At 47.4% G+C, this 22,850-nt stretch overlaps 1 protein-coding gene across 1 annotated transcript in view; it reads right to left on the bottom strand.

Annotated features, from left to right (window-relative positions):
• WDR25 (WD repeat domain 25) overlaps positions 1-22,850 on the bottom strand; it is a 145,892-nt gene that overhangs the window by 15,326 nt on the left and 107,716 nt on the right. The window contains exon 6 of the mRNA XM_008052067.2: positions 21,817-21,947. Within this exon, the coding sequence (XP_008050258.1) occupies positions 21,817-21,947 (131 nt within the window). The remainder of the gene's footprint in view (positions 1-21,816; positions 21,948-22,850) is intronic.

The following is a 22,850-nucleotide window of genomic DNA, read 5'->3' as shown; positions in this document are numbered from 1 at the left end:
TTGTAATTAAACACCCACCTACAAAGAAAACATCAGGTCCAGATGTCTTCACTGATGAATTATATCAAACATTTAAGGAAGAAATAATATCAATCCTATACAAACATTTAGAACACGTAAGTAGAGAACATTTCTCAATTCATTCTGCTGAGGTTAATATTAATCTCACATCAAGACCAGACAAAGAGGCCAGGCCTATAACAGGTTGGAAGGCTGAGGTGGGAGGAGGGCTTGGCCCAGGAGTTCAAGACCAGTCTAGGCAACATAATGAGACCCTGTCTTTACAAAAAAAAATTTTTTAATTAGTCAGGTGTGGTGGCATGCACCTCCAGCTACTCAGGATGCTAAGGTGGGAGGACTGCTTGAGCCCAAGAGTTTGAGGCAGTGGTGAGCTGTGATTGTGCCACTGTACTCAGCCTGGGTGACAGACTAAGATGATTCAAAAAAAGACAATACAAGAAAAAGTTATAGACCAATAATCTTCATGAACACAGACATAAGATCCTTAACAACTTATGAGCAACTTCAATTAAACTGTATATAAAAGGATAATACATCATAATTCATGACAAAGTAGGAGTTGTCCCAGAAAGGAACAATTTAGCATTTTTGTTAAAAAAAATCAATGAAATTCAACATATTAACAGAATATAGGCAAAAATATAGATGCAGTAAAGTCATTTGACAAAATTCAACACCAATATAAAATTTTTTTAAAATTCAGAAAACTAAGAACAGAAAGTAACTTTCTTAAACTGATTTAGGACATCTCTGAAAAACCAACATCTAATATCAGACTCAATGGTAAAGGATGGACTGCTTTCCCATAAAATGAGAAACAGTCCAAGGATGTTAACTGTCACCTATTCTATACAATTCTATTCAACATTGCTCTGGCAGTTCTAGTCATTATAATACAACAACAACAACAACAACAACAACAAAGAAAGAACTGCACACACATTTGAAAGAAAGCAGTAAAACTGTATTATTCACAGACAAAATGATCATGTAAATTAATGTTCCTAAGTAATCTATGAAAAAGCTATGAGGACTAAAAAGTGAATTTAGTAAAGTCACATGATACATAGTCTATGTAAGAAAGTTAACAGTATTTCTATATACCAGTAGCAAACAATTAGAAAATGAAATAAAAAATAAAATTCCACTCACATCAATATCCAAAAACATGAGCTACTAAGGAATAAATTAATGTAATATGTGTAACATCAAACACCAAAAACTACAAAACACTGCTGAGGGAAACTGAAGATGTAAATAAACAAACAGATGTACTATGCCCATGGATCAGAAGACTCAATATCATTAAGATGTCAGTTCTCCCCAAATCAATCTGTACGCTGGACACAATCTTAATCCACCAGACTTTTTTTGTAGAAAATAAGTTGACTATAAAATTGAAATGGGTATAAAAAAACCCTAGAACATCCAGAACAATCTTGAAAAAGAAAAATGAAGCTGGAATTACACTTCCCAATCTCAAAATTTATTATGAAGCTATAGTGACCAAGAGAGTTTGGTAATGGAAAAATGATACTGAACAACAGAACAGAACTAATCACTCAGAAAGAGATTCTTAGGTGGCAAACTTATTTTCCACTAAAGTGCCAAAAACAGTTAAATGAGGAAAGGAATGTCATTTCAACAAATGATGCCAAAACAATTGGGTACCCACACAGAAAAAAAGAATCAACATTTGCCTCATATACAAACATTAACTGAAAATAGATCATAGTCCCATAGCAAAAAACTATGAAGCATCTAGAAGAACATACAGGAGAAAATATTTGCAATTTTATGATAGGCAAAGATTTCTTAGCTAGAACACAAAAAAATTACATAATGGGAGAAAATAATGCCAGAATACATAAAAACTCTCAGAACTCAAAAATAATACATTTAAATAGGCAAAAAAATTAACAGATTGCACAGAAGGCTTTCACGTGAGCCCACAAAAAGACGCTCAGCCATCATCAGTCATCAGGTAAAAAAATTAAAGCCACAATCAGGGATCAATACACATCCAAAAAGAACTACAATGAAAAAGACTGACAATACCAAGTGTTGGTGAGAATGTGAAGCAACTGAGACTCTTCTACACTGCTTGTGGAACATGAAATGAAAATAGTTTGGCCATTTATTATAAACTTAAGTATACACACACCATACCACTTAGTGATTCTCCCAGTTATTTTCTCAATGAAATGAAAATGTAGGTTTATCCATGAACGTTCACAGCAGTTTTATTTATCATAGCCAAAAACTAGAAAACAAAATGTCTGCCAACAAGAACATGGATAGACAGACTGTGGTATGTCCATACAATGGACTAAGACTCAACAACAAGGAACACTGACATACACAACACGGATGGACCAGAGCAGAAGCAGAATCACAAGCTCCCTGGGAGGTGCGCGTCAGAAGCACAGCACAGCTCAAGATGAAACTTCCAGTTCGGAAAACGTACAGGGCACAGAGGCATGTGCTAAATAACACGACAGGGATGCAATCAGAGCAATACAGGACAAACAACCTTGTAGGACCCAAGGAATGATTTACAAGGAAAGCAAAGGAGAGAAATGTACAAATTAAGAGATTTATCAACCGAATGTTCGGATCCGATTTGAACAAGGCCCTGTTTAAAGTAAATTACAAGGCAATCAGAGAAAATCTGAACATGGACTGGGTATTTGATGATGCTAAGGAATTATTCTTAAATTATTAGAATAATGGCCAAGTATTAGGATAATGGTATCGTAATGGTTTTGTAAGCCGGTACCTTTTAAAGAAACAAACGTATTTACAAACAAAAGGACAGGATGTCTGGGATTTGCTTCCAAGTAACCCGGTAGCAGGGATGGGAGGGTGGAGACTTGGGAAAATGGGTGGGATGATTCAGAAGACAAGCGTGGCCATAAGTTTCTAAATGTTGAGACAGAATGCTGGCTGCATGAAGGTTCATTAATTAGTCTCTCTACTTCAGTATATATTTACATTTTTCAATAATAAAAAGTTTCTTTAACGTGCTCTGTGGGGAGGAATGAGCTCCACAAATGTTAATTCTTCTTATCACCCGTGTCTGAAATAATAAGCAGTGGGGACCGGCTGAGCTAGGGCAGTGGGTGCAGAGCAGACATAATGAAAGCAGAATTACAGCTGCGGCAACAAGCATCTGTCCCGTTTTGTCCAGAGCCCCGTCCTCCCTGCCAACGGGAATCCAACTGTCTTCAGAGACGAGGCCCAGGCGGCCAAGAGAGGACAACGCCGTGTTGCGTAACTGAAACCCTGGAGCTCGGTGATTCTCCTACCTAGACGCTGGTGTTTCTATAGAAACCACCAGAGACGTGAGATTTCAGAGCGCACAAAGCATCTCCACTGGCCACCACCGGCTTTGTTCACATTTGCCCATCAGCATCTGAGATCCACCTATCAAAGTGGCCCTCGTAGCTCACTTTTAAAATAGGTACAGCTCATTAGAAAGCACCTGCTCTCAAATGTTTCCAAGGAAACAGAGGCCCCAAGACACCCCTCTCTAAATTCATTAGCATTTCGCACTCCTTAATGAGGCTTAAAGATGGCGTGCTTTAATAACCATGTGTGGGGAGAGGACAGCGCTCCCTTTCACCTTCAGGTGGAACTGATTAGCTGGCTTGGGCTCCCAGCGGACAAGCTTAAGGACAGTGTTGGGAGCACACGAGGTACTTCTAGGGAGGTCTCCCTCGGGGTGTTCAGCTCTGATCACAACCTAAAATCGGTCAGGGCGGAGGTCCTGCACTGACTGGCTGGGATTGCCAGGTTGACCTTGTTTATTCACTCGCTTCTGTGGGTGCACACACACACTCTGTGTCCTCCATCGACTCAAACCCATCACCATCCTCTCATGTTGTGCCCTTTCATGCCTCTGTGCCTTCGTACATTCCTTATGCCTCAAATACCCTACCTCGGTTTGGTGCCTAGAAAACTCCTACGCATCCTTTGAAACCCTGTGCCAACCAAGCCTCCCAATGTGGCAAGCAGAATCATCAGCTCCTTCCTCTGTGAGCCTTCTGCCATCACGCTGTGGTCTGCAGAGACTGCCTCCTTCCCTCAACTGTGAGCCAAGGGTTTGGGGCAGGAATGAGGTTCGTGTTCCTCCGTCCCGTGGCCACCGGGCCCCCAGCAGGCGATTCTGTAAGTGTGTGTAGGAGCCCCTGAAGAATACATATAAACCAAGCAGCCTCAGGACATGGGTGGGGCCGGCAGGGGGGAGCAGCCTGTGACCATCTCGGGAATCCCAGCTCCTCTGCCTCTGGGAGAGAGAGCTGACTGCTCCCAGCTGGAGACCAAGGGCTCTGCTCACACAGGCCAGCTCTCAAAGTTCAGTCCCTTCCTGACAGATGAGGAAACTGAGCACCAGAGAACGAGGGCACCGAGAGTGGAGGCTCACCAGCCCTCTTCCCTGGAGGGGGAAGGTTGCAAAACGGTCTCTAAGACGACTCAGAGAGGATGGCGCCCTCTGACTAGTCATGAGGGGGCACAAGGGCCCATGCAGTGAGGGCCCCGTCCCCCCAAAATTGTCAGGGCGCCGTGCCCGAGGACTTCCACTGGGTCCAGGCAGAAGCAGAGTACAGCCCCAAGGACAGCCTTGTTGGGTGTGAGCCCTGCAGTGCAGCCCAAGGAGCTGTCTGGGGGCAGGTCATGTGGCCTGGACAGGCAGGGGATTAGAGGTGAGACCTGCTGAGCGGGTGGGAGATGAGCTGGGGATCTTGAGGGCCCCTGGAGAGGGAGACAAAGTTGGCTACTTCTCCCAGGGGCCCTTGTCCTCCTTCACAGCTCTTGGCAGACAGAGCCATCCCCCTCTCTGAGTTGTCTGAGGGACGGTTTCAACAACCCCTCCCCCCCAGAAGAGGTCCCAGTGGCCCTGTGAGCCCCCCACACTCGGAGCCTCCATTCTGTGGTTCTTGGAGTCATCACTTATCAGGAAGGGGCTGAGCAGTACCTCGCTCTCTGCCCCGCAGGTATTCACTGGCCCGGTTTTCCCCCAACCCACCCAGGGGGAACATCAGGACCTCGGACAGCTCCCAAGCTCCCAGGGCCACAGCTCCCGCGGCGACAGCTGCCAAGCCCCCCTCTGAGGCTCTTTCCCCCACATTCTGAGCATCCACACTTATTCAGCAATAATTAATTCATCTCTCCCTTTAAAAAATTAATCAAAGACACAGGAGAATGTATATCTGTGCCTCTGATCAGCCCGAGATGACCCGTGTTATCACACTGGGTTAGAACATCTTCAGCCGGAAGCGCAGACACTTGACATTTTGGTCAGGTATGCGCCTGGCTAGGAGAGAGCACAGTCTCTGCTCAGCTTTGAGCAAAACTGAAGACAGCTCACGACTGCCAATTACCAGGAGCTCGTGGAGGGCATGACCCTGTTGTGATCATCATCTGAATAAAACACAGGATGTCAGGAGCATTTACTGAGCACCACTGAGTGCCATGCCTCTCACTAGGTGCCTTACACATGACCTCACGTAATCCTCACGACCACCTCACGAAGCCAGGATCACCACCCACCTGTACAGTTGGGGACACTGTGGTTCAGAGAGATAAAGTGCCCTGTCCAAGATCACCCAGCTGGGTGGAGGCGGTACCACAGTCACATATGGGAGCCCAACGCCTCTACAGCGTACCCAGCACCAGGGTGCCAGCACGAAGAACAGAGTAGCTGCTCAATTAGTTCTTGCTGAATTGGAATCGAATCTGAAGACACCCACAGAGAAACCATCACGCTGGAGACTGTGAAATTTTAAATTATAAATACAGAACATGAGGAGAAGGAAGAAAATCAGAGATGGACAATTACACATGTCTCTATATTGTTGATCCTTTCAAGTGAAAAACTGGTTTTTCTCACTTTACAGCAGAGCCACAAATCAAAACTGGGTTCTGATGACGCAGCCGCCCCAAGGCAGCTGATCCTGGAGGGCCCCCGGCCTCCGCTGCAGCATGGCACGCACGCACCTCTTCCTGATGCCCAGCCCTCAGGAGTGGCGTCGCGTCACAGGCAGAGGCTCAGCCCAGCTCTGGATGAGAGTGACAGAGGGTGTGGGCTCGCCTGCCTGAGCCAGCACCACAGCTGCTGGGGCCCACAGCCCCAGCCCTGCCCAGCCCCAGTGACTCTAACCAGGGCACTGATGAGGCGCTGGGTGAACAGGGACCGAGAGAAGGCCGCCTCGTGCCGCATTGATGTGGGCTCGGCCCCAGAGACGGCCCCGTGCCCAGCACACTTCCCATCCTGCGGTTCCACCTTCACAGCCAGGGCAGCTTCACCCCCATGGGCCCTGGGGAGGGAGCAGGAGCTGGCCAGGCTCCCGGGCCACTCAAGTGGGGTAGAGCCTCCACCTGGGTCCGCCAAGTCACACAGAACCACAGCAGGGCGGGGGTGAGATCGAGCCGCCCCACCTGCAGGCCCCTCTTGTGTCCACATAGGCACACACAGTGAGTCAGCAGGGAACTGACCTGTCCAGCCAGGCTCCTCCTCCTCCTCCTCTGCCCCCTCCTCGGTGTACAGAGAGGATGCACCAGGCAAGGGAAAAGCAGGAGAGGGGTCGTGGCACCCCCAGAGGACAGCGGCCAGGCCCTAGGGCTCATCTGGGCAGGGGTAGGACCAAACAGGCCACAGATGTGCCCTCATCTGGGAACACCTCTGTCTCCCCACCAGCTACTGGTTTCCAGTCCTTGTACCCACCTGACTCCAGATACTGACTCGTGCTCAACAGACAGGCAGTGCTGGCGGCTCATGTGAACACCACAGTGCCTACCTAGCTGGGTTGATTTGCAGGACTAAGATGAACTTCACGACCAGGCTGGAGCGCAGTGGCATGCTCCCGGCCACCACAGCCTTGACCTACTGGGCTCAGGCAATCCTTTCACCTCAGCCTTCCAAGTAGTTGGAACTACAAGTGCTCCCTATCACGCTCAGCTTATTTTTTGATTTATTGTAGAGACAAGGTCTCACCAAGTTGCCCAGGCTGGTCTTGAACCCCTGAGCTTATGCAATCCTCTCACCTCAGCCTCCCAAAGGGATTACAGGCTTAAGCCACTGTGTCCAGCCATAAGACATTTTAACAATATGGGAAATGCTAATGATATACTATTAAGCTGGGGGAAAATTATATTAAAATGTAAATATAGATGGGTAAAAAACTGTAGTGAAGGGTACCCAATGGTGGCTATGGCTGGGCTGATATTGAATGAATTCTCCTCCTTTTTCTGTCTCCGTTTTCCAAGTAGCCAACAAAGAGCACGTCTGTCTTCCTTTTCTCATAGGAATGAACAACCACCCTTGCGTTCTGAAGTTGTGGGTGACACAGGGGTCCCCAGGCCTCTATGCCCTTGGCTGCTCTACCCCTGTGTGCTGCCTGCACTCCAAGTCACTGGCGCACCACCACAGGCCTTCTCATTGGCTCACAGTCTCACTCAGGCCAAGAAAGCGGCAGAAGGGAAGGGACAGGGCCTCTGCTGGCCCATGTGGTACCTGGGTTCATATTAGAGAAAGATACCCCTTAGTAGAGAGCATCCCAAGCCGGGGCCATGGGAGGAGCCCAGTTCCCACCTGCCTCTCGGTCAGGTTCCTGAAGGCAGCAGACAACCTGTACAATCTCACCAGTTGGCCCCAGAGGAGGAAGGCCCAGGTCTTGGGGTGGGGAAGGGTAATTCGAAAGCTGCTCCAGAAGTTTCTGGCTGGGGCCAACACCTTGGTGGATGGTAGTGCTCACAGCTGGGGAAGAGACATGTCCCCAGCTTCTTTGAATCCTGTAAACCAGGAAGACGTCCCACACAAAGCAGGTGGTCAACAAATGCTCAGCGAATAAATGAGCAAAGCAAACCAGAAGACCAGACCTTTTGGAAAAAACTTTCAAGTCCAGGACTAATTAAGAGCTGAGACATTTGCTTGATATATATAAGGGACCTGCCAAGGTGAGGGGAGATGGGCACCCTCATTTCTTCTCTACATACAGCACGATGGTGGTGCCCAGCATGGCCACATTGCAGGGCATGCTGCTCGGGCTCCCTGAGCCCAGCCCACGCTCAGCCTTCGTGCAGACCTGCTAGGGAGCACCAAGCAGTCTGAAAGGCTGCAGCTGCCAGAAAAGTCTGTCCACAGACAGGGGACACGGAACATCCAGGTGCCGAAAACCACACCGCCGTCAACACCCTCCTATAACCGGGAATCCATTTGTTGGGGCACAAATTCAATTGCACAAGCTTTCCAAAAGTCGTGAAATCTCGCAGGTTCTATTGCAGGCTCACAGAGGCTCAGGAAATGCGACGGTAGTACTGACCACACACCAGCACATGCAAGGTCTGGGGACACCAGGTTGGGGGAGACCATCATTCCCCCAACCTGCACAGGGCTCACATCCCAGTGGGGACAACCAGCTGCCACAATCAGGCTCAGTCAGTGCGGAAGGAACAGCCCCGGGAGTGGGAGGTACACCAAATCCAGTCGGACTTGGAGAAAAGTTCCCAGAGGGAAGACTCCAGTGGAGACCACAGGACAGGTGCCATCCAGCAGAGAAGAAGGGGAGTTCGAGGAAAGAGAAAACCATGTTCCAGATCGACCTCTGGCCTAGTTGAAGTGTGCCTGCTACTGCCGATCCCTCACTGATCAAAACGAAAATCCTAGATAAAATACAAAAAGCAACACCCCAAGGACTCAAAAGAAAACACAAGCAGGAGGCTTGGGAGAGAAGTAAAAACTCAGGGAAGGAACTGGCACAGAGGTAGGGGCCTATTTCATTTTCTTTCTTTTTACTGATTTTCTCTAACTGCTCTGACTCGTGAGGAAGATCCCAGTGGCAGCTTCAAAGTATATGAAGCAAAAAATGATAGAACTGAAGGGAGAAATATGCAGATCCATAGCTACAGTCGGAGATGGCAACACCCCTCTTCTCAAGAACTGGAAGAACAAGTAGATAATAAGTCAGCAAGAATATAGAAGAGGGCAACCCCCTCGGGTCTCCTCCCACCGTGGGAGCTTTTCTGTCCTCTTAATAAATCCTGCTTTCTAAAAAAAAAAAAAAAGAATATAGAAGAACTGAACACCCCAGCAGCCAACCACCAGACAGTCATTTAAAGAACATCCATTCAACAGCAGCAAAATGCACAGAGCATTGGAACATTAAAAAAAAACAGTCTACATTCTGGACTTTAAAACTAGCTTTAACAAATTCAAAAGACTTGAAATACAAAGTATGTTTTCTGACCATAACAGAATTAAAACCAGAAAATAATGAAAGTAAGATATCTTGAAAGTCCCCATATGTTTGGAAACTCAGTAATACACTTCTAAATAACTCATATGTCAAAGAAAAAGTCAAAATAAAATTAGAAAATATTTTAATTGAATTAAAATTAAAACATAGTATATCAAAATTTGTGGGATGCAGATGAAGCAGGGCTAAGAGGAAAATGTGTAGCATTAAAATATTTATATTAAAAACTATCTCAAATCAATGACCTAAATTGTCCCCTTAAGAAATTAGAAAAAGAGCAAATTAAACCCAAAGCAAGCAGAAGGAAGAAAATTAAAATCAGAGCAGAAATTAAGGAAGTCAAAAATATAAAAAACAGAGAAAAAATCAATATTCCATTGAAATGATCGATAAGATTGATAAATCTCTAGCCACAATGATTACAAAAATGACACTAATATCCTTACCAAAAATGAAAAAGGACACATCACTACATACTCTAAAAATACTAAGAGGATAAAGGAATACAATGAACAAGTTTGTGCATATAAATTTCACAATTTAGATAAAAAACCAATTATCTGTGGGTACACAAACTACCAAAGTTCATTCGTGAAGAAATATACAGTATGAATATGCCTATATCAAATCTCAAAGAGACCAAATGTGATACCACTTTGTACCCACTAGGATGGATATAATATAAAAGAGACATAATAACAAGTGTTAGTCACGATGTGAAAAGATTGGAACTTTCGTACACTACTGGTGGGAATGTAAAATGGTGCAACTACTTTAGAAAACAGTCTGGTATGTTCTCAAAAGATTACACATAGAGACACTATATGACCGAGCCATTTCACTCATAGGTAGAACCAAGATAAATGAAACATGTGCACAAAAAACCCATATAAACAAATGCTCATAACTACATTATTCATAGCAGCCAAAAATGGAAACAACACAAATGTCCATCAACTAGTGAACGGATCGACAAAATATGGTATATCCATGTAATGGAATATTATTTGGCCATAAAAATTAGTGAAAGACTTCTGGTTAGTGATCTGGCACGTAAGGAGCTTATAAATCAAAACTCTGTCCTAACAAGTAAAAAGCTGAACAAACTGCATAACTCTTCTTAGATCCATAAGAAAAGTGAGATCACAGGGCAAACCACTGCCCCCCAAACTGGAGACACAGACAGAATATAGATAGTCATAGTTGATGGAAGCAGAAAACGCCACAGAAACTGGTGCAATGGAAACGAAGTTATAGTTGACAAACTGCCAGAGGCTCAGTATGGACAAGACTGAGAGGTTAAAAGTTCTGGAGGACCTAGTCATTGGGAGCCCCTAAAAATTTATACATTTTTCTTCCAGATGCTCTATCAGCTTCTTCCAGTGAAGAATGGAGAAAAATCCCCTCACGCTTCCAGCAAGAAAAGGAGGAGAGGAACTACTTTGTAACAGACAAGAACATTCTGTCCTCCTCCATGAGGTCGGCCCTCAGGAGAAACAAACCAGAGTCTAACCTGCTGGGGGTTTCATCAAGCCTAACTAACCTGGGGGAAGGGAATACCCAAACCCCAGCCGGCTCCAGGCCCCACATGGGAGAAGAAGGGAATACCCAATTCCAGCCCCTCTAGCTTTCTATTTGGGGGAAGAAAATGTCCAACTCCAGCACATTCCAGTTGTCCTGTCCTATCTAAATGGGAAAGGGGGACTGAGAAGCATATGTGAAGTTCACAGTCACACTAAAACACTGACCTGGTTACAGAACTATAGTATGCTTCCACTCCCAACACCACACACATTATGAAAGTTCTTTTCATAGTAGTTCCTTTTACCCAGTACATCTTGCCTGGCTAGCAAGAAAGAAGCATGTACAAGGCATACTAAAAGGCAAACACTCAGTTTGAAGAGCAAGACTCAGATATTGTAGGGATGTTGAAGTATCAAACTAGGAATTTAAAACGACTATGATGGACATGCTAAGGGCTCAGATGGAAAAAATAAACAGCATGCAAGAACAGAAGGGCACTGTAAGCAGAGAGATGGAAATTCTAAGAAACAATCAAAAGGAACTGCTTGAGATAAAAAAACACTGCAGCAAAAATGAAGAATGTCTTGTATAGAGTGGACACAGCTGAGGAAAGAATCTTTGAACTTGAGAATATCTCAGTAGAAACAGATCTGGTGCCTGATGAGGGCACTCTACCAGGTTTGCAAACAGCCATCATCTCACTGTGTCCTCAAAAGGCAGAGAGAGGGTCATCTCTCTTGTATCTCTTCTCATAAGATCACTAATCCCATTTTAGGGGGCTCCACCTTCATGACCTAATTGCCAACCAAAGACCTGACACCTCCTAATATCATCACATTACGGATGAGGGCTCAACACGAATTTGGGGAACAAACACTTAGTCCATTGCACATGTCATTACACATGTGTGCAAACCCACAGAATGTACAAAGTCAAAAGTGAACCCTAATGTAAACTACGGGCTTTGGTGATAATGACGTATCAATACAGGTTCATCAAGTGTAACAAATGGGCCACTCTGTAGTGGGATGTTGGTTATGGAGGAGGCTGTGTGTATACCAGGGCAGGGGATATATGGGAAATCTCTGTAACTTCTGCTCCATTTTTTTCTGTGAACCAGGCACAAGTATGTAATTTCAGTACTTTGTGAGGCCAAGGTGAGAGGACTGCTTGAGCCCAGAAGTTCGAGAACAGCCTGGGCAACACAGCAAGACTTCATCTCTACAAAAACTAAAAAAAAATTAGCTGGGCATGGTGTCACATGCCTGTAGTCCCAGCTACTCAGGAGGCTGAGATGGAAGGATTGCCTGAGTCCAAGAGGTCAAGGCTGTGGTGAGCCGTGATCGTGCTACTGCATCCAGCCTAGGTGACAGAGTAAGACTCTGTCTCAAAGAAAAAATATTGTGAACATTAAACTCCTCTAAAAAATAAAGTCTAATAAAAAATAGTGCAAAATAAAGGAAAGAAGTCCTAATACAGGCCACAATGCAGATAAACCTTGAAAACATTATGTTAAGTGAAGATGCCAGCTACAAAAGACCATATATTGTTTGCTTACATTTGTATAAAATATCCACAACAGACAAATCTATAGAGACAGAGCATAGACTCGTAGTTGCCAGGGGCTGGAGATGGAGTGATCAAAATGTCCTATATCAATGCTCTATTTTGGTAATGGCTGCATAATTCTGTAAACATATAAAACTATTGAACTGTATACTTCAAACGAGTGACCTGGAATTATATGGTAAACAAATAAAGTTGTAACCAAAAAACATTTAATAAGTGTTCACTTTCAAGTACATGAAGACAAAAAATAACTAGGGTACAAAGCCCCTGATTTTTTGAACACTATTAGTTATGGCGAGGCTAAAATGTTTTCAAGTAAAAATATTGTAAATCAGTAGCACAAATATTTTAAAGCTTTGAAAATCTCAAGGAGAGAAGTACCCAGTGCAGCACAGAGCTTAGTTTAGTGGCAATGCATAGCATAAAGAAATTATAAACCAGAATTATAGAAATAATGTATTTATAGAATGAATACAGGTCCAAAGAACCTGCTTTATGTTTTCTGTTATTCCTTGCTGCATTTCAAGGGCAAAAGTTATCAAACAGGGCGAGTGTTAATGGAAGTTTTGAGAGGACCCCCGTGGGTGCCACCGGCCTCCCGCATCACTGCCAGGCTCACAGGCAGTTCAGGCATTGGTTTGAACAGGAGTCTTCTTCCCCTGCCCTAAGAGTGGAGCCAAGTGACTGAAGAAGGTGACTGGGCTAGGGGGCCAATCTCTGAGGTTCCAGATTCTGGGAACCAACTGCCTCTTCTACCCAAGATTCTGGACAACCCAGGGGACACACAGGGACTCCCAACCACCTGTGAAGGCAGCCCGTGAGGTTGGGGAATCCATCAGACATCAGAAGAAAAGCATGTCCTCAGTGGTAGACTGTGCCTTCCTGCCCACTGCCCAGAGATGTGGACTAACTGGATGCTGTCGTCCTATGCCCTGGGACAATGCCTGGTTTCTCGTGGGGGCCCAGAAAATGTTTGTGACATCGATAAATGAAATGTGTCCTCTTCCTGCGTCAGGGAGAGGCAGAATTCAGAATAAGACCTAGGTTTAGCTCCAAGCCCCTCAGTGGCTGACCGCCTTGCATTGAGAGCAGAACCTTCCAGAATCAGTTTCCTAGACAATATAGTAGAGGCAGAAAGGCTGCCTTCACAGAGGTGTTGGGTTGTTTTTTGGCCTGAGGTTGCAGGGCTGTGGTCCCCCAGAGCACAGCCACCTGTGTCCCATCCATAGCTAGGGCCTCACGCCAGGCACAGAGCTGCACGCGGCAAGGCTGAGTGAACGCATGAACGCCAGAGTTGTCCTGTGCAGGCTTCTCCAAGAACAAGACTCATAGCCTTCACTGACAAACCTATACCTCTCTGTGTCACTCAACAACAGAGATGAATTTTGAGACATGCATCCTTGGGTGATTCCGTCATGTGTGAATGTCCTAGAGTGAAATTACACAAACCTAGACGGTGCGGCTTATGACACACCTGGGCTGTGTGGTGCAGCTGCTGCTCCCGGGCTACCCGCCAGCCTGGCACGGGACTTTCCAGAACACTGTGGGCAGCCACTAGGCAGTGGGGTTTTTTTGGTTTCATTATAATTTTACGGGACCACCATTGGACATGCAGTCCGACGTGGACCAAAATGTCGCTCTGTGGTGTGTGACAGTGTTTACATTCAAGACTAAAGTCTAAATCATGATGGGAACAAGAGGACCTGCCAGGGTCTGGGTTCCAGGTCTGACCCCACCTCCAACAGGTCATGTGCTCATGGTGTGCATGCTCACAGGGTGTCATGGGACTCTTCTGAGCCTCAGAGGCCCTGACAGGGGATGGAGATGACCGCAGCTCCTGGTCTTCCACCCAGGACTGCTGTGAGGGATCATGCCATCCACACAAGGAACTTGGCATGGCACCCACCGGCATGCTATCATCAGCACTGATGGTTCAAAGGGCTGTAGAGACAGTACAACACCCAGCTCCTCCCCCACCTGACAGACGGGGAAGTCCAGGAAAGACCAGAACAGCCCCAAATCCCTCCAAGGGAGGTGGCTGTGTCCTTCCCTGTCTCCATCTCTTTGTCCCCATTAGGCTCCTACTGTCCCATGCATAAAAAGTTTGCTTTGCAGTGAAGCTTAGTCAGAACTGTAGAAAGTACAAACAGTCCCCACCAAAAGGTTTTTTAATATAAAACAGATGAAAGAGATGAATGGAGAGTAATCAAAATCTCATTAGGGCAAATAAGCAACCTGCCCACAATACCACAAAAACTGATGGCACTTAGACCCGAGGAGGCAAAGCCAAGGCTGCAGACAGCTACCATCGCAGGATACAGATCCCAAGGGATCCCAGGCAGAACCCACTCACTCAGGGATCCCACCCAGGCACCCAAGCACAGCCCCCAGCTCTGGCTGCACATTAGAACTACCTGGAGAGTATTTGAGACTCTTGAAGCGTAGGCCACCCCGGGCAGCAACTGTTTTTAATGCCGCCGTGGTAGCTCTGACCAGAGTCCAGGGTCAGCCGGCCCAGGCAGCAACTACTATGGCTCTCTTTACCACTGGCATCCTCCATCGGGGAAGGATGCCGGCAGCAGGGGCAGGAGATGAGCACACCAGTGAACTGTGGCTCGCTTCTGCTTCAGCTGGGCGGGCTACTCATTCAGGATTTTAAAAACTGGTCTTGGCAGGGCTTGGTAGCTCAGCCTGTAATCCCAGCACTTTGGGAGGCCGAGGTGAGTGGATTGCCTGAGCCTGCCGGTTCGTGACCTGCCTGGACAACTTGGCAGGACCTTGTCTCTACAATAAATCAAAAATTAGCTGGGCATGGTAGCGCACACCTGTAGTTCTGGCTACTTGGAAGGATGAGGCAGAAGGATCGCCAGAGCCCAGCAAGGCGAGGCTGTGGTGGCTGGGAGGGTGCCACTGCACTCCAGTCTGGGTGACAGAGTGAGACTCCAACTCAAAAAAAAAGCTGATCTTACAGCTATTCGCCATTCACAAGACAGTGTCACCACCCCGCCCCCAGCCTACTGTATGCTCAGCACATACTGGGCACTGGATCCAGCATCAGATGAGGTGAATGTCCCATTCCACTGAGACACCACAGCACACAGGGAGGGCCTGGGACCACAGAGACCCAACAAGGGCCCAAGAGCGAGCCACCCACTCCAAGGTCACCCAATTGTCAGGACACATGCCTGCAGAGGGTCTGGGGCAAAACTGGAGAAAGAGTTCAAGAAACCAGCTTGAGATCTGGAAGGCAGAATGCCCCTTTACTAACTTAAAAAACAATAAAAGAAGAAAAAAGATGCAGATCAAGCATGAAACATTGATGATTCGTGTCAGAGCAACACCTGGGTGTGTTGGGGACAGAGCGAGCAGGCCTGTCAGAGCAGATTTCATCGGGAGGGTCCCAGGCGAGTGGGATCGGGGGGTTTTGGAGGACCAGCAGGGGCCTGGAAGAGCGAAGGTAACAGATCTGGATGCATCGGCAACCCTCCTTCTCAGGCGAGGGGTAGGAGCCAGACATCAAGACTCCCTCAGCCCCAGCCTGCCCAAGGTCAACCTGTCAGCCCCAACCGCAGAGGGAGAGGAGGAAGTGGGCGAAGTCCAAGCTCCGGCTCTGGAAGCCACGTGTCCTAGACCTCCCGGGGCTACTCCAATGTCCAGCGTCCAGTGTTCAAGCTGCCTCCACTGAGGCTGGGGTTCCATCATTAGTCTTGCAGAAAGGACGACCCAGTACACCTGCAATAAGACCTTTAAGCCTCTGTATGAGCTTACTTCACAGAGTTGATTCACATTACAAGGGGAAACTCCTTTTCTTACCTATCCTAACTTGTAGCCATCTTAAGGTGAACCCGAAGGCGACCAACTCAGAGCATTTCCCGCAGTGCTGGCGGGCCCTGGGGGAGCTGGTCCGCGTCTTCACCCTCTACTGCCACTCTGCAGCTGCCACTCTGAGCCAGGCACAGAGCCAGGCACTGCCAGGCTGCAAATGAGGGAGGCCAGCAACCCTGTCATCACCAAATGCTGGGCACATGAGAGGCTTAGCTGGGAACGATGGTGCCCGGATGGCCATGCAGTTCATCTGACACAGGGTCCCCCAAGTCTTCCTGCCTCTGCCCACACTTCTGGAATGATGAACGGCAGCTGAATGTCAGTTAGTCTTCACGTCCCATTTGCTGGAGGGGCCGGTGTCTCTGCATAGGCCCCGGGTGGTTGCTGTGAGGCTGTGGGCAGTGGGCACACCTGCAGGCTCCCTCCCAGTGAGAGCACCACCTGGCTCACACCTGCAATCCTAGCATTTTGGGAGGCCAAGGCGGGTGGATCTCTTGAGCCCTGGAGTTCGAGACCAGGCTGAGCCACAGAGCAAGATGTCATCTCTTCAAAAAATAAAAAACTTAGCCAGGTATGGCGGCACATGCCTGTAGTCCCAGCCACTCGGATGGCTGAGGTGGAATGATCACCGTGGAAGCAGGTTGAGGCTTCTGTGAGCCATGACTGTCATGACCATGCACTGCACTCCAGCCTGGGTGACAGAGTGAGACCTCGACTCAGAAGAAGAGAGTGCCAGCTGACCCCACCAGTTCACTCCCGCTGGCCCTGAGCACCTACTCTCATGCAGGCCCTGCAGGGATGCTAGGCACAGAGGTGACTGGCTGTAAGCAAGCACCTGTGGAGGAAGGTGCTCACAGGCAAGTGAGATGGTCAAGAGCCATTGCTATCACTGGGACAGGTCACAAGTTGCAGATGGTGCAGACCACACAAGGATGAAGGTCAAGGAGCCCCCTTGAAAGAAGCGAGGGACTGCTGCGTTCTGATCTCCTGGGCGCTTGTCGGGAATGTAGGACCTCTTCCCACCCACATCTGTGGAAGCAGAGCCTGTACCCCACAAAAGCCCCAAGGGCTCCCTGTGCACATGTGCCTCCTGCCCCTTTACTATAACAACTGGAAAATTGCGGCATAAGGGGCCTATGTCCAAGGGCTTTGCCTGGGATCACGCCACTGGGCGAGTGGTGGAGGGAGGGCATGAGCTCAGTCTCCTGCAGCACAGGCCAGTGGCAGGGGAGGCCTGGAGGAGCTTGTGGAGGGAGGGAGTCCCACAGTACCATAAAGGCCAGATGTAGTGACCTGGGTTCCAGGCCACACCCAAGTGAAGCTGACAGGAGAAAGAAGAGTCAGAAAAGTTCTGCCAGTGGCATGAAGCCAGCCCTGGAGGGATGCTGGGCGGCTCGTGCCAAACATGTCCTGCTGCTGGTCTGAGGAGTCAGGCCTTCTGCAGGACGAGAGGTGCTCTGATCCTGAACCCGAGGTGGTGAGAGCAGCCAGGAGAAGGAAGGCAGCCAGGTGGCCCATTTGCCGGAATGAATTGGCTGGATTGGAGAAGCCTGGGATCTTGGCATTTACCATTTGGCTGAATTGAAGGAATCATAACATCTCACAGTTGGGAAGTAGCTCAAACGTTATCTGTGCCAACTACTCATCAGATCCCGGCCCTAAGATCTCAGGGAGACGCAATGTGGCCTCTGCTGCCATCCCCCCTTGGGGGGCTCACTAGCCTCAGTCCTGCCAGCAGAAACCCCCACTCCTTGGCTTCAAGTTGTTGGCTTGCTTGACCCAGGAATTTGAGTTCTGAGACTCAAGCTTGAGGACGTAAAACCCAAATATAGAAAAAGCTATATGTACAAGGATGTTTCTCAGGGCAGAATGTGTAATAAAGCAAACCTTGACGGCCTATTTGGAGATTAGAACAAGAGAGAGAAACAGGTCATGCACCCCCCCATATGAAGAACAGCTCCCTGCTTGACCAAGACACTCTCTGAACACATGGTTTCTGCAAGGATATACAGATAGGGTACTTTCTCAGCCAGCTTAGAGGAAGGGATTCTGAAGGGTGACAGATGTCAGAACTACATCTCTCTATACCAAGATCACACAGTTTTTGAATATCTTTGGTTTTGTGGGTCACGTGGTCTCTGTTGCAGCTACTCAAGTGTGCCACTGCCATCACAGTGAGAGCAGCCACAGGTAATATGTGAATGAATGAGTGTGACTGTGTCCCAATAAAACTTTGTTTACAACCAGGCTGTAAGCTGGATTTAGCCTCAGCCTGTAGTTTGCCAACCCCTGATTTCTACCCTCACATCTAGTAATTTCAAAGAGAAAAAAAATGTCTGGAATATCCTACATGTCCAACATAGGGAAATGGTTCAATAAGTGGAAGAATTCATTCATCTGATTCATTCAATCCATAGATGTTTATCGAGAAACTGCTCATATCAGACATGTTTTTGAGGACCAGGAGTAAGGAAGGAAGCAAGTCAGGAGGTCATACTGAGTCAAAAAACAGTGCTGATGACTTGTAAGAGTCTGTTTACCAACAAGAAATATCCTTATATGCTACGTGAAAAGCCAAATACAAAATTACATACAAAAGTAATACTAGTGTCTTTACTTGAAAAAATGCAGGGGAAAAACAATGACAAGAAACACAGCAAAGTATTATTAGTGCTGACCTTTGACTGCTTGGATTACTCTTTCTTTCTTTCTCTGAATTTCCCAATTCTGCCATGTGATTGCATGTTATTTAGAAGAAAGCTTGTCTTGGTCCTAAGCTAAGGTTTGTGTCCCTCCTGCTGCCACCTGTGGTTCCCGCTGGTGTTCCTGAACACAGCCAGGAAAAGCTGCCGGCTTCTGGGAGTTCATACATTCGCCCAGGCGGAGCCAGCGGGTTCAGCACCCGGGACAGCGCCACCTGCTCCCTGGGCTCCTGCGGGGCTTGACAGGGAGCAGTCCCTGGAGGGCAGGGAGCCTTCCTGTCCTCCCTGGTCTTCCTGCAAGTCCGTGAAAGATACCTGGGCAGCACCTGTCAGTGCAGGAAAGAGTGCCATCCCCTGAGCCCAACTGATGCCAACGGAACAAGCCTCGTGACCTGGCGGGGGAGGATTGTTGATTAAAAGGAAGGAAAAACAAACACTGCACAGATCCTTCACCCACACTCCTGGCTTGGGAGAGCCTCCCAGACAGGCCAGTACCAGGCATAGCAACATCTGCTTCTAATTGCTTCTCACCCAGCATTTTCAAGCTTGTCAGCTGGCGTCTGCCCTCCAAAACAATCTGATATTTTTAACAAACTCTTAAATCAGATGGCATCGTTGGTGAGCCATTTCTTATTTGTTTGGGCTTTGAGGCTAAAAACGGGGAGTGTTCCTTTAAGGGATGTGGCTGCCAGGAGGGGCTGGGCCATCAGAAGGCCCCACTTCAAATGGATGACTAAGAGTTTCCAGCTCACACAGCACCTTCAAATGTTTCCCTTCACTTAACGTGTATTTATATCCTAAATATAAAGTGTTCTGGTATTTTTAAATATTCTACTATGATCACTTCTTGATGGGCAACCTTCCTCTCTTTCCCAAATATTTTTGCTAAAAGTTTCCTTGAGAAAAATGTAGGATATTTTTTAAAGACTACATCTGTCTATGTTCCCCCCTGGGAAGCTCTTTAGGCAAGATCACATCTATGGGCAAAACCTCCCATTCTCTGTAAAGAAAGAATGTTTTTACATTCTCCTCAAAAAACCAGCAGCACAGCCAGGCATGGTGGCTTACACCTGTAATACCAACACTTTAGGAGGCTGAGGCAAGAAGATTGCTCGAGGCCAGGAGTTCAAGATCAGCCTGGACAACATAGTAAGACCCCATCTCTATTTAAAAAAACAAAAACAAAAAAACAGTAGCTCCTTCTAACTTCCTGTAGGAAAAGCACCTTCCTGCTGGACTGGCCTGAAGCAGGCAGGTGAATCTGGAATTTAGGCTTCAGGGGCTGTTCCCTCTTCCTCCACCTGGACAACGCAAATGGCCTCTGCTCAGTGTAGACCTGATCAGAAGCTGCAACTGCCCAGGACTGGGGCAGGAGAGGCTCACAGACCCCCATTGCTCCCATTGTTCACCCAAGCCCAAACCCACAGCGCCAAGTCTGTCTGCCAAGGGTCACTCAGCCCGACCAAGTGCAGCTGATCTCTGATCCCCCACACACCCGTATTCCTATCTCCTGTGCCTGCACACTCTGCACAACTGTCTTCCTCCTTCCTTCATTCAGTCAGTCATGATCAAGTGCCTACTATGAGCCAGGCACTGTTCTAGAAGCTACATGTCAGCAGCAAATAGGCAAAAATCTCTGCCCTCAAAGAGCTCACATTTGAGTGGAGGAAAACAGGTAACTGAATAAACATGTAAAACTCACAGTATGCCAGGTGGTAATCAATGCTCTAAGAGAAATAAGACAGCAGTGGGAATTAGCAACAGCTGGGGGTGGCGGGCAGGGTGGGCTGGGAGGCCTCACTGGAGAGCTGACATTTGAGCAGAGCCCTGTGGCGGGGAGGGAGCCTCCGCACAGGCAACTGGGAGAAGAGCCTGACAGGCAGAAGCAGCATGTGTGAAGGCCCTGAGGCAGGAATGTGCTGGTATGTTCTAGGAAAGGCAAGGGGGCTAGACAGGCTGGATCTGATGAGAGGGGGCGAGAGAGGATCATTTGGGCCTTGTGGACCATCACAGGGACACTGGCTTTTGCTATTAGAGCAGAGTCTGGAAGATTCTGACCAGAGGAATGACACATCTGAGTTCTACCATAACAGACTACTCTGGCTGCCTTGTTGAGAACAGATTGCAAGGGACAAGGGGGAAAGAGACCGACCAGATAGGGAACCACTGCAATTATCCCAGAGAGACAGTGACGGGTTGGCCCAGAGCTCGGGCAGTGGGTGTGGAGAAGTGTTGAGGTTCTGAAGGATCGGTGGATGGTCTGGGCGTGGGGACGTGACAGAAGAGCAGAGGCAGGGCTGACCCTGACGTTTTGAGCCTGAACAACTGGGACGGAGCTGCTATCATAGCAGGATAGGCAGGCAGGTAGCAGTTAAGGGTGGGGGCTGAAGTCACCACCCGCCATTTGCCCCAAGGGCAACAGCAGTTCCTCTAGGATGCCTTTCCACAACAAGCTGAAAGCCCTCACTCCTCGGAATGCCGGCCCCTCCCCTCCTCTCCTCTCTCTCCCAGCATGTGCACGTGTGTACACACACACACACACACACACACACACACACACACACCCAGACACACATACTAGTCTGCACCAGAGTCATTTGTATCCAAACACTATTCCCCTGAGCAACCCAAGGCTGAATCATTTTGTATCATCTGGAAGCATTTACACACAGTAGGTCTTCAACAAGTATTTTTAGTAATCTGCTGCATAGAATTACACCTATGATGTTTTAATGGTCTGACAACACAAGAACAGTCTTTCAAGACATCTAGAAATTATGCCTAGCACGGATTAAATATTAAGAGGTAATTATTCCATCTTAAGGGCCCTATATATAGATGCTGCTCTGCCCCCAGGTATTCAAATTGTTGAGGTGAGCGCCCAGGTGGAAAGGCCAAGCTGGGGAGACAGGGGTTACCTTGCCGGTCCTTATATCCCACGCTTTCATTTCAGAGCTGAAGCCGCCACATAAAAAAACGCTGTGGTCTTTTGGATGAAACTTCAAGGTTGTGATTCTAAAGTCACTTTGACCACTAAATAGCTGGCTTCCTACAACACAAAAAGAGAAGAGAGTTAGTAAGCACTTAAGTCACAAAATAAATATCTTCAAACTCAGATGCCATCTGGTATGAGCCCATGGAAAAACACAGCTCACCTGGGTTCACTGTGGCCCTACAGAGCCTTTCTAGAAACAAGCAGCAGCAGCAACACCTGCTTTCAAGAGCCCCAGGGCTATGTTTGGATGGCTGGATGCAGGAGTGCCTCCTGTCATGTATTCAATAAACAGGACACATATTCATTCATTGAAAATGCACCATGACCCTAAGCCCACCCAACAGCTGAAAGCAAGTCCCAGGGAGGTTATGTGGAATTTCTAAGATGTCACAGAGAATACAGTAGATTATTTATTTGAAAGTCTAAAAACCAAAACCAGGGTTGCTCAAAGGTGACACTTTTCAGGATGGCTGGACAGTTTGCCATAGAGCATGGCGATGTGACACAACAGGTGATAAACAAGAGTGGCCATCACAGTGACCCAAGCCACAGTGTGGATGGGTGGCATGGACCATCAGGGCCTCACTGGCTCTACAACACTAGAGACAGTCCTCGTCCTTCACATACCTGTCACACACTACTGTCCAGCCCTCACGTGCATTGTGGTCAATGTCCATGCACATGGATATATACAAATATATACACAGAGTGTAGAAATGTCTTTTGAAGACAATCACATTTCTCTACACTAATAATAAACAAACAGAAACCCAAATAAAAAACACAATTCCATTCACAATAGCCACAAAAAAAATGAAATACCTTGGCATCTTCCTAACCAGAGACGTGAAAGACCTTTACAAGGAAAATTACAAAACACTGCTCAAAGAAATCAAAGCTGACATGAACAAGTGGAAAAATATCCCATGCTCATGGATCAGAAGATCAACATTGTGA

Source organism: Carlito syrichta, unplaced genomic scaffold, assembly GCF_000164805.1.
Source record: "Carlito syrichta isolate Samal-C Ts95f unplaced genomic scaffold, Tarsius_syrichta-2.0.1 Scaffold255087, whole genome shotgun sequence".
Classification (NCBI taxonomy): Eukaryota; Metazoa; Chordata; class Mammalia; order Primates; family Tarsiidae; genus Carlito; species Carlito syrichta.
Note: the sequence above shows the minus strand (reverse complement) of the source record. Positions and strands in the feature narration are given on the sequence as shown.